Source organism: Bubalus kerabau, chromosome 2 (assembly GCF_029407905.1).
Source record: "Bubalus kerabau isolate K-KA32 ecotype Philippines breed swamp buffalo chromosome 2, PCC_UOA_SB_1v2, whole genome shotgun sequence".
Classification (NCBI taxonomy): Eukaryota; Metazoa; Chordata; class Mammalia; order Artiodactyla; family Bovidae; genus Bubalus; species Bubalus kerabau.
Window position 1 is genome coordinate 100,345,422 of NC_073625.1, and position 12,995 is coordinate 100,358,416.

At 37.7% G+C, this 12,995-nt stretch overlaps 1 protein-coding gene across 2 annotated transcripts in view; it reads left to right on the plus strand.

Moving 5' to 3' along the window:
* C2H3orf85 (chromosome 2 C3orf85 homolog) overlaps nt 1-12,995 on the plus strand; it is a 32,614-nt gene that overhangs the window by 7,545 nt on the left and 12,074 nt on the right. Inside the window, exons 2-3 of one of the 2 annotated variants that reach the window (XM_055568126.1) lie at nt 5,883-5,959; nt 7,357-7,409. In XM_055568126.1, coding sequence (XP_055424101.1) covers nt 7,361-7,409 — 49 coding nt within the window. In that variant the 5' untranslated portion in view covers nt 5,883-5,959; nt 7,357-7,360. The remainder of the gene's footprint in view (nt 1-5,882; nt 5,960-7,356; nt 7,410-12,995) is intronic. The other variant, XM_055568127.1, reaches the window with a different exon arrangement.

Here is a 12,995-nt window from a genome sequence, read left to right on the forward strand (position 1 = left end):
ATAGATATCACCACTCCAAAAGTGGTATTTCCTTTTTTTCTTGTTGCTGTTGTTCAGTTACTAAGTAATGTCTGACTCTTTGTGACCCCTTGGACTGCAGCCCTCCAGGCTTCCCTGTCCTTCACTATCACCAGAGTTTGCTAAAAATTCATGTCCGTTGAGTCAGTGATGCTATCTATATCTAACTCTTATAGATAAAAATACCCATAATATCAGAGGTGATGAGTAATTATTATTATCATCTTTCTACTGGTGGGATCTTCTCCCACAAAGAGGCATGCCTTCAAATGCTGAGGAGTTCAAGGGAGTGGGTGCATTAAACTTGGCTGGATTTATTAAATATTGCCTCACTCTATTTAATAACTTAGAGACTCAAAATTTCCTTCAAGAGCTAGGTGCATGATATAATAGTATATACTTGGACATTTACCTACCCCTTCTCTGTCTTTCCGTTTCTCCCAGAGCACAAACATATCCCAATCTCTGTCATAGTCTTATCTTTATAATGTATCAGGCAGACCATAAAATATCTGTAATAATCTTAGTCTGAGTCCTAATGCTTATTCTTTCTGGGTTCGGAGTTTCTCCCTTTTTCTCATCCTTCTTTGCAAAACCACCTCACTGTTCTTTATGCTCACTTAAAGTTCTCTTCTTTCTGGCATCATAATTCTCATCTAGAGTAACCAGAGGATTATTAATCCTGAGCAGAGTTTGATGATGACAGTGGAGAATAAGACAACTCTCTGACCTAAAGGGTGCTGGGGCATTGAAAGAGGCTGAGATTCTATAGCCATTATCCTTCTGTTAAAAGTTAAACCTCTGTTCCTTATAGCAACCCTCTGTAAGGGGATAATCACAATTTCAAGAGCCTTGGAACCTAAAGTAAAATTTTATTTTTTTAGTTCCAAAAGATAATATTCTCAAGATTTCTTGAGAATGATATTACAGTGAATAACAACAACAAAAAAATGAGTATAATAATGTACTTAATGCCTATTATATGACCAGGAATAAACCAAATAATCTGGTTTTAGTGCTTATAATAAATTTGTGAATTCTATCTGCATAACTTCCTAAAAATGAGACCAGTGCTTCCATGGTGTGAAGGCCTCTTCCCAAGCTCCCTAACGCTTTCCCATTTATACCTGACCTGATACACTTTGTTTCCATGGAAAAGAAATGTACCCATCAACCTGGTTGGTGGTCAACCTTTGTGGGAATGGGAACTAAAATTCCACAATAGCCTCAACAGGTTGACTCAGAGATATAAGTCACTCAACAATTTAAAAATTCCTGGGATGGAAACTGAGTCAGGTAGGACAGTGGGGGAAACCTGTGAGAGAGGTTTTATTTCACTCTTCTCTTCTACTGAAGAGTGAAAAACAATTTCACCATGCCGGATATCATCAGCTGATAGAGCCTTATGGGACTCTTCTTCCATCTACTATTTTCCGTCGACTTTCCAAATACTCTTTCCTCTTCCTTATGGACAAGCAAGAGTTGGGAGAAGCAAAACTACCCAAGTTTGAAGGTTTTTTTTCTTTGCTAACATTATGGAGTGAACTGCAAACCGCCCTCCCATTCATATGTATTCATAAGAATACATACCTAAGAATGTGACTGTATTTGGAAATAAGGCCTTTGAAGGGGTGATTAAATTAAAATGAGAATACCAGGGAGTGCTCTAATTCTATCTGATTGGTGTCCTTGTAAGAAAAGAAGATTAAGACAGAGACACCAGGGATGTGTGCATGCACAGAGGCAAAATTATGTGAAGAGGCAGCAAGAGGGAGGCCGAAGAAGAGCTGAAAGGAGGGGCCTCAGAGGAACCAAACCTGTCAACACTTTGATCTTGGATTTACAACCTCCAGTACATTGAGAACTAAATTTCTATTGCTTGTGCCACCCATTCTGAGGTATTTGCTATGGCAACTCTAGCAAATTAATACCCCCTTGTTCTTGTTTAGTCGCTCAGTTGTGACCAATTCTTTCACAGTCCTATGGACTGCAGCCTGCCAGACCTCTCTGTCCATGGGATTTCCCAGGCAGGAAGACTGGAGTGAGTTGCAGTTTCCATCTCCATGGGGTCTCCCCAACCCAGGGATCGAACCCATATCTCCTGCGTTGGCAGGCGGATTCTGTACCGTTGAGCGACCAGGGAAAGTAAAAGTGTTAGTCGCTCAGTCGTGTCTGACTCTTTGCAACTCTGTGGACTGTAGCTTGCCAGGCTCCTCCATCCATGGGGTTCTCCAGGCAAGAATACTGGAGTGGGTTGTCATTCCCTTCTCCAACAACAATTAACGGGAAGCTGCTTCTGCCACTCTTATCCAGCCACTGCACCAACCAATGTTCTTCTTTTAAACTCTTGTCCCTCCAGCCCAGGACTCAAGATTCTCTGTTTAATGCTCCCCACCTATGGCATTTTCAAATGCCCTCACCCATAACCTCCAGTATCTTAACTCCCCCATCTTTTCCTCAAGGAACAAGGCATTACAAGCAATAAGTTAAATCCTTTAAAGCTACTCCTTTCTTAAAGAATCCATCTCGTTGTTTTTATACAGTAAACTGAAGCACATGCACTTACACTCTGAGTAAGTCACATGGTCAGGGCTCCATTATAGGCAGCAGCAGAAAAACAGCATCATAAAGTGACAGAACAGCCTTTACGTCAAATCTGCAGTAGATTATTGAGTTTATCTTCTGAGATTACCAGAACCACGGGAACAGATTGCTTCCCTATGGAACTAATACTAACGCCCACAGAACCACCTGCAGAGAAAAATCTGGCCCCATTCACTACTGCAGTGATTCTTGAAAAATGCTTTCTTTGCTTTTGGTTTAGTGGAGCATGGAAGACTTAGCAAATGACAGACTGTGTTTTGATAGTGAGCCAACTGGCCAAGATCCCTTGATAGTTTTGTGCTCTGTAAGCTAGCTAGCACATTGCTGATGCTCAATAAATGTCACATATTATCAACTATCAATTATTCAGTGTATAATGAGGAAGATGCCTTGGCATGCATTACCTCAAAGCTTAATCAAAAAGTGTGTGATTCCAACACCATATCATAAAACAGATTGGCATTTTTACTTAAACTGCTAGACTATCTACATTTGTATTAGCGACACATCTTTAAATTATTCCAACTATTTGTTTATAGTGACAATCAACAGAAATCACTGAAATTACTGAACATCAATAACAGAGAATTGCTTTAGTAGGTCAGTACAATATTCCTACATGTTTTGTGATAGCCTCAAATGTGTTGTCTCCATTCCAGCACCTTGATCTGTACCCATTTTCTTTCCTTTCCTGGAATTTTCTTCCTCCATCATCTGGATTCGTCCTCATGAAAAAAGCCAACTGGCCTTACTGGGAAACTTTGCCTGAAATGATCTTCTCCCACACAAGAAACAATGTTTGATACATCTTTGTAACTCTAGTACTTGGAACAATGTATATGGAATGTGTTCAAAACAGACTGATTCTGAAAAGTGCCTGATCATAGGAAAGGCTCAGTAAATAGCTGAGTGGAGGAGTACCTGAAGGATAAATCTGTAAATTCCCCATTGTCTTCACACCACTCTGTGGCCAGTTTCCAGATTTAGAGAAAGAAGGAGAAGAAACCCTTGCACAATATGGGCAGCCTAGCTCTCAAGAGGACAGTGAGCCCTGATTATGGGGCTCTCTCCCCTCCTCTCCAAACCAGGATCAGTTCAGTCTTTCAAAGACCCTGAAACACCCACATTTGGTAAAAGAGAAGTCTATTAGGCAACTACTTAATTTTACTAAACCACATTAAACCTAAGGCATCTCAAGCTGTAGCAAGTTTTAAAATCTGTAGCAGTCACATTGAAAATGAATACAAAAACAGAATACTTTTCTCCAACATTTTGGCTAATTTCTCCAAGTGAACCCAACTCCTACAATTAATATATGGTGGGAGGGGCATGTATGCCTCCATGTCTTGACAACAGCATTGAAAAGTCAACAGTTAAGACGGTGAGAGGAATATGCTGTACTTAAGTGAAGGGGAAAGATTAAAGGAAAACTATACTTTTTATTTGCCTTCAATAGGGCTTCATTTTATTCACATACTGAGAAAAATAAAATAAAAACAAAGGTTCCAGCTTCCAAGGCAAAACAATATTCTACCTAAGTAATTCAAAAATGGTTTCTGCATTCTACCAATGAATCTGAATCTGACATCTTGTGCCTCCCTAAACTACTTAATGCCTGCAGGACAGACTACAGAAGCTCTCATTCATTCTTGGGATACAGATGCTCGGCCATTCTCTGCCTAAATGTAAAATAAAACTGCAAACTGTGATGGACTATTCCCTCAGTCCTAGGAGGGAAACAGTACCTCTAAGAGGTTTGACCTGATAATAATGACATGTTATTATTATGACATATACTCTATCTTATAATACGAGCCATACCAAACCCATTAGCAGTCCAATCAGTGTAAAACTGACTCCTTTACCAGTTACTATGGTAAAATTTTGTTCTCAGGTAGTAACTCTTTGAGAATCTCAAATAACTTCACAAAACCAAATGCTATTACCAGCTTATTTTCAATAGGTTGAATGCCACCAAAGGCTTAGTACAGTGGTTATACGGAATATAGTATTCTCTCCTCCTTCAACACGTGGACTAACCCTCCACCTTTTCTTGATGCTGATAATGTCATTGAATCATATAGGCTGCACTATGCCCTCCCTATGAGCACTGCATTTTCCAAAGCTTTGCAGTTTGTTGTATCTGATTGCATTGGCAGCATGACTCAAACAGAAATTAAAGTCAGCTTGCTCCTTGGTAGAATAAAGTTTTCTTTCTTTTCTTTTTTTTTATTAAAAAAATACTTTTATAGTATTAGATCTGATTTCACACTTTTCCCTTCTAACATCTATATTACACTGATATGAAAGAGACCAAGGGAGATTACCAGGTCTATCAGACCTCATTAAAGCAATAATTTCTAAAAATAAAGCATCAAAGTTGTAAACAGACTCCATTGATGAGTTTCATTAATTCATGTCACTTGATATTTCTATTTTTCAAATACAGATATTCAAATTTCATTTCCAAGAAAGTTTCATGTCTTTATAATTAAAATTACCAATTTTTATGGATCTGACTTTTTTTCATAGATCATAAGAAAAGAAAAGTTATAGGGAACACTGTTTAAGTGTAACATAAAAACAAAACTGCTATATTTTAGTTGAGTTTTTTTGTTTGTTTTTGTTTTGTTTTGCTGCCGGTAGGATAAGTCTGTATATTGATAGACTAGTGCAGGAAAATGCTGACTTAGTTTAATGCAGTTAAGTTTAATTTGAATTGGTTGATTCAATTAAGTTCAATAATGTTTATTGGGGGCTATTATATGAGGCTGTTGTATGAAAGGTCCTGTGCCTGGTGGATGCCGAAGACATACAAATAGGAGCAAGATGCAGTACTGGCCCCTTCGGGCAGCATGTAATGTACTCGGGAACACTGAAATGTACACACAGAACATAATATAGGGAAGCATGACCTAGGTACTGCTCCCACCCTCCTCATTTTAGGTCCCAGAAGTTGAGTGATGAAAGGAAGAGGAGAAGAGAGGAAGATGAATTTCTCCTTTGGTTCTGTAAACTTTAAATAAACAAGAAAGTACATAGTTTGCTGTTAAGAATAAATTGCATAATAATGAATTTATTCATTTAACTGTTAATCATACCACTGAAGAAGGGAATTGTTTAAAAAATAAAAATGAAAAAAGTGTTTGGATTTTATCATTGTATTAAATGATATATAGTTTGTTTGCTTTGTTGGAAACAAACAAATTTACCATGCAGTTAAACACTCCTTTTTCTTTACTTAAAATTTTTACCTTTAGATCTGTAGAATTATTTGCACTTGTAAGAGTGCAATACAGAGAGATCCTGGGTACTCTTCACTGATCTTCCCCCAAAGGTAATATTTTGCAAAACTACAATGCAGTGCAATATCACAACCAGGATACTGACACTGATACATCTACTAATGCTACTCAGATTTCTCCAGTCTCGTATGTACTCATTTGTGTGTATATGCACGTGCGTGTGTGTGTGTGTGTGTGTGTGTACGAGAGAGAGAGAGAGAGAGAGAGAGAGAGAGAGAGATTTAGTTCTATGGTATTTTATCACGTTTATGTTCATATATCCACCACCACAGCCAAGACACAGAATAGTTCTATCACCACAGGTGTCTCTTGAATTGCCCTTTTATAACCACACACACCTACCCTATTCTATCCCTAAGCCCTGCTGCTGCTGCTGCTAAGTCGCTTCAGTCGTGTTCGACTCTGCAACCCCATAGACAGCAGCCCACCAGGCTCCCCCGTCCCTGGGATTCTCCAGGCAAGAATACTGGAGTGGGTTGCCATTTCCTTCTCCAATGCATGGAAGTGAAAAGCCAAAGTGAAGTCACTCAGTCGTGTCCGACTCTTAGCGACCTCATGGACTGCAGCCCACCAGGCTCCTCTGTCCATGGGATTTTCCAGGCAAGAGTACTGGAGTAGGGTGCCATTGCCTTCTCCTCCCTAAGCCCTAGCAACTAATAAAATGTTCTTAATCTATAATCTTGTCATCTCAAGAAGCTTATATAAATGGAATCATACAGGTAAGTAACCAGTTGAGATTGGCTATTTTTACTCATCATAACTCCTCTGAGATTCATCCAAGTTGCTGTGTCTATCAATAATTTTTATTAAATTATTATTGAGTAGAAATGCATAGTGTAGATGTACCTCAATGTATTTAACTTTGAGCTGTTGAAGACATCTGTGTTGTTTCCACTTGTTTTCCAGTTTTTGCCTATTATTAATAAAGCTGCTAGGAACGTCCTTATACAGGTTTTTGTATGAACATAAGTTTTCATTTCCCTGAGATGAATGTCCAGTAGTGCAATTGCTGGGTTGTATGGGAATTAATTGTATACTCAGATTTATAAGAAACTGCCAAACTGTTTTCCAACATGACTGTACCATTTTATATCCCCCAGCAAAGTTTGGGTGATCCAGTTTTTCCACCTTCTTTGTTTTGGTATGGTTTTTTAGATTACATTAGGCTGTGTGGATGGTAAAATTAGTAGATAAATACATGGCCCATATAAGAATAGCCTGTAAAAAGTCAGTCCAAAGAGTCCAAAGGGTAAAAAGGCAGGAGTCGTATAAAAAAAGTCATCTCAAATCAAGCAACAGGCTCTCTGACTGAGGTCATAGGGCTTCTAGGTATGCAGGAAATGCTTCATATTCTTGGAAAGTAACCAGTATGCCCTAAAGCTCTGTTCAGTCTAAATTAAAATAAATAAATCTTTTGTTTCCAAAACAGGATCATGGCCTGTAAAATGCTTCAAGCTGCCCTGTGTTCAACATTGCTTATAGGTAAGAACCTATTTCTTTTTTTTCTTTATCACATCTTTTACAACTGTTAGATTGATAGATAACCTCTTTTGACTTTTTAAAGAAATGGACAAGCATGTTTTATTCATAGGCCAACTTAAAGCATTAGGGAAGAACCTGTGTTATGCTGTGGTTTTGAACATGTCAGTGTTAATTGTATGTGTGATCATTTTATTCCTAATTATATATTAACATGTTACTATTGCCAAACAGTCTATTTAACTGCTGCCTCTAAAGAAGTGCTCTGGTGTCCTTGAACAGAGAAAAATTTTAAATGTCTTTAGAAAATGTAATATGTACATGATACAGTTATGTGGAAACCTCAAGGTACTTTGAGAGTGTGAATTCATTAACCTTTTAGGCAAACTGTAGCTCAGAGAGGTGCTGAAGGCACCAAAGGCCAGATGATTTGCTTCCAGATTGATCCAGTAACTCAGTGGCTTATATCTGAATTGAACTGAGAGGTCTTTTCGTATACAAAACTGCAAATACTTAGAAAGGTGTAAATTATTTTCATGTTTAAATCTTTATAATTTATAAACACTTCTGATGAAGATGTTTAAATCAGAATTTCTATGTTTATAAGCTTGAGACCCAACCAAAAGAAGTGTGTATTTCCCTTGAGATACACAGAGATGAATAGTTATAGATACATATCTATATCTAGAGTATGAATCTAGATATGTGTGTTTACATATATATGTGTGCATAATTAGCCCTTTATTCCTAAGTATATAAATAATTTTGACAAAGAGTTTTAATAATCTATATTGAACTTTGCATTTAGGACATGTTTAAACAAATGATTAAGCAAATTTTAGTGAAGTTCTTATTAAACCATTGTCCGCAAGACATATACAGCCATACCCAGTTACAGCCCCCACCTCCAGATGAAGAAAGTGAGGTTGGTTCCGTTTAAGAGGTTGATTATAATCCAGTGGTACAATGCTTTGCCTGGACTGCTCATCCACACAGTTGATTTCAGAGTGGGTGATAGTGGGTGACTGCAAGGCTGAAAGAACTACTGTTGGTCCACATTCCATCTGTGAACACAGCAGAGTCAAAAATACCAGTCAAGAAGGGAAATGGTCTGTAAATGGACTTTTATAGACTTTCTTTAAAAACAAGTTGGAATTAACTTTAAGTCCAGCTGAAAAGAAAGTATGTTTACCTATAAAGACAACTGGTTTGACTAACTGTACTTGATAGATAAATAAATAAGTAAAATTAAGTAGTCAAAGTTCATGAAAGAACAAATTGAGGATCAGAATCCAAGGATGAAGGGATGCTGACACTGCTGGATTAACCTTCAGATCTTAGGAAAGAAGCCTTTACTGCTTGCAAGTGGAGGAGACTGCAGTCATTAGAACCAGATTCATTTGTTCCAGTAAAAACTAATTCAACTGACGTTTTCTAAATCATATAGCTCTAAAGTAGGAAATAATAGCTTGAATCAACTTTCTTTGTTTTTTCCCATGTTTTTTCCCACCCACCCATGCCCCCTTTTTCATTTAAGAATATAGCCTATTCATCTGCACTTCCCTGGAGCCCTTTTTCTTGCCATAAGAAAACAACGATTTTTTAAAGTTTGTTTTTATTATTTAAAAAAGTTTTCTCTGTTACAGATTAGTTGTCTAATAAATTACTTTTGTCTAGAACTTAATTTGAAGTATGTAGGGAAGAGATCTCATTATCTTTTTCCCTAGTGGGAATGCTAAAGAGCCTACTAAGTAATTAAATTTATTAGCAGAGTCCCCAAATTGTTTTACTGATTTTCTCAAAATAGTAACTTATACACATTGGGGCTGATTCCCTGGTAAGAGAATTAGAAGTCCAAGTGTCACAATTTCATTAAAAAACAAAACAAAATCATCTGTTTAGCATTTAGGTCAAGAATTGCTTTCTTCTATAATAAGACAGCAAGTATTAATACTACTATTTAAAATATTTATTGTGTGTCAGGGGCTTTCCATATGTTACCTTAGTTCAACTCTCATTATCACTCTGAAAATAGGTATTATGAGTCTTGTACAAAGAGGAAACTGAGGCTTAGAGAAGTTAAATGACCAAGATACACAGTCAGTCAATGGTCAATGCCAGATTCACAGGGGCATCGGATAGGCAGCGCAGCACAACAACTCCTCCCCCAAAAGTGATAGAGCCAAAATCATAGCCACTGGTTCCACAAGAAACGGTCAGAAGTTAGGGAGCTGGGGAATTTTATCTGAGAAAATAGAGCCAAACAGGGACACAATTAAGAACTGTTCCTAGTTGTACCGATTTAAAGAAAAATCCCAAACTCAACATGTTCCTCCTCAACAGGGCATACTACAATGTGAATCAGCCATAAGTATACATATATTCCCTCCCTCTTAAGATTCCACAAAGAAAGTGATATCATATGATATTTATCTTTCTCTGTCTTATTTGCTTAGTGTGATTATCTCTAGGTCCAACCATGTTGTTCCAAATATCATTATTTCACTCTTTTTTATGGCTGAATAATACTCCATTGTATACGTGTATATGTATGTATCACCTCTTTGTTCATTTGTTTATCGATGGAAACAGGCTGCTTCCATGTCTTAGCTATTGTAAATAATGCTGCTATGAACACTGAGGTGCATGTATCTTTTTGAATTAGACTTTTCTCTGGAAATCCAGGAGTGGGATTGCTGAATCATATGGTAATTCTATTGTTTTTTAAGAGACTGTTCTCCATAGTGGCTACACCAAGTTACACTTCTCCACACCTTCTCTAGTGTTGGTTATTTGTAAACTTCCTGATCTCGGCTCTTCTAACTGGTGTGAGGTGATTTGGATTTGCATTTCTCTAATAATTAGCAATGCTGAGCACCTTTCCATGTGCCTGTTGGCCATCTGTATGTCTTCTTCAGAGAAATGTCTACGAAGGTCTTCTGCCCATTTTTTGACTGTGTTGTTAGGGTTTTATTTATTTATTTTTTTTAATTGAGTTGTATGAGTTGTTTGTATAATTGGGAAATTAAGCCCTTGTTAGTGACACTGTTTGCAAATGTTTTTCTCCCAATCCATAGCTTGACTTTTCTTCTGGTTTATGGTTTCCTTTGCTGTGCAAAAGATTTTAAGTTTCATTAGGTCTCCTTTGTTTGTTTCTGCTTTTGTTTCCTTTGCCTTGGGAGACTGACCAAGAAATTGTTGCTACAATTTATGTCAGAATGTTTTGCCTAGGTTCCCTTCTAGGAGTTTTATGGTGTCATGTCTTATATTTAAATCTGTAAAACATTTTGGGTTTTATTTTTGTATATGGTGTGAGGGAGTGTTCTCACTTCACCGATTTACATGTGGCAGTCCAGCTCTCCCAACACCACTTGCTAAAGAGACTGTACTGTTTTCCCACTGTATGCACTTACCTCTTTTGTCAAAGATTAATTGACTGTAAGTGGGTGGGTTTATTTCTGGGTTCTCTATTCTGTTCCATTGATCCATATGTCTGTTTTTGTGCTAATAATATGCTGTTTTGATTATTATAGCTTTGCAGTATTGTAACAGGGCACTTTAAAAACTGAAACAGCCCCACTTCACATTAAAAGGAAATATGGAAAGAGCACATATTTGGAAAGTGCTTCACTAAGTAAAGCAATCCCTGGGGCTGACCCATCCATTAAAGAATTTGGGGGTTCGTGCCCATATTGTTGGCTATGGTCATATCTATCCATAAAATGCAAGCATGCCTTCTGGTTTTAGACAGGGTAAAAAATAAATGGCCTGTGGTCTGTTTCTCTAGCATAGTTCCAGCTCTTGTTTTTCAATCCAGAGTTAGTAACCAAGGGCAATTTGTCTTGAAAGGTTTTTTTGTTTGCTTTTGTTTTGACAAGAGCCTTTAAGCTCACAGTTCTTCCCCCTAACCCTGTCAGTACCTCCAATCCTCGCCTTTGCCTTCTTCTCTGCATAGAAGGAATGGACCTTCTCCATCATCACTGCAAGTGCTCCACTTCCTCGGAAAGCCTATATTCCCTGATATAGTTTTAGTTTATTATATAAGATTTTGTTCTTAATTTTACCTACTCACTTTGGCTTAAGATTGACTGGTGCTCTCAAGAAAGTGAGCAGTGAGAATAAACTCACCGCCTATGACTAGATTCATTGAGCACTCTGTGTGTTGTAGAAATTTGTTAACCTACCCACACGCCAACATCAGTTATGGCTCTAGAATTGGGAATTCCATCCAGGTATGTAGGCAGTGACCGTGGAGTCATTACTGATTGAATCACATAAAAAGGTGCCTTTTGTGAGTCACAGATGTCTCTGTCCACAAGATTAAAAACTAATAAAAGACCTGCCAGCTTCAAAAATACTCCCCAGGAAATTACATAGTCATGCGTGGGAACACGTATGTGGGTGTATGTTACTGTGTTGTGAGTGGGTTAAAACAGATTGAAGTTAAACTCAAGTAATACCAGTTTCTGTTTGCTTTTCAAACTACTCGATACATCAGCAACGGTAATGTCAATAAAGCCAAAGTTCCCAAGTTAAAAGGTCAGTTTCGAAAGCGTTTTATTAACAGACAGGTTAATCATGAGGATCTGTAAGCTGGTCCTAGAGTTTAGCACCGCTTTCTTTCCTCCAGTTCACTCCCATCGACCCTCTTTGTTTTCCTGCCTTTACTTTGCCTATTTACCTTGCCCCTTTCCCCATGACTTTTCACCTTTTGTAACCTTTGTAACTCCCCTTCTTCTGTCTCTCCTTCCTTTGATTTCCTTTCTTGATTTCTCCCTTCTTCTTCTTCCTTCTTTTCTCTTCTTCACCATTTTCCCCTCACAATCCAAATTTCTCATCTCTTTCTCTCTTCCCCTTCCCTTCTCTTTCTCAATTTTATGTGAACTGCAGCAAAGTGAGAGAATACATTATACTAAAATACAACCCTTCAATCTTCTACCATGAAGTTTTGGGTTAGTGACCAAAGTTTAGAGTGGGAAGGAAAAAATAACAATTTCACTATTTGTAAAGAAAATTCTCTACTTACAGAATTTTCAAATCCAAAAATATGAATGTAAACATGGGTATTTTAATCTCTCACAAAATTATAAAGTTTGTCCTACAGTTAGAGAGATCTTTGAAAATTTTATCATATTGCCAAGACATCTGTGTATTCTTTTCTCCTCATCTTCTTTTGTACTTAATTCTTAATGATCATTTATACTTTATTTTAGTACTTAATTTACAAGTGCACATAATGGCCTGGGCACCTATTTCATCTTTTTTTTTTTTTGAAGACATAAACATTTTAAGGACAAGAGCTGAGACTCAGTCTAAGAAAATAGCAAATAATAAATATTCTTAATACTGGAGTCAGTTGCCATTCCCTTTTCCAGAGAATCTTTGCAACCCAGGGATCAAACCTAGGTCTCCAACACTGCAGGCAGATTCTTTACCATCTAAGCCACCAGCTGCTAAGTCACTTCAGTCTTGTCCAACTCTGTGCGACCCCACAGACGGCAGCCCACCAGGCTCCCCCATCCCCGGGATTCTCCAGGTAAGGACATTGGAGTGGGTTGTCATTTCCTTCTCCAATGCATTAAAGTAAAA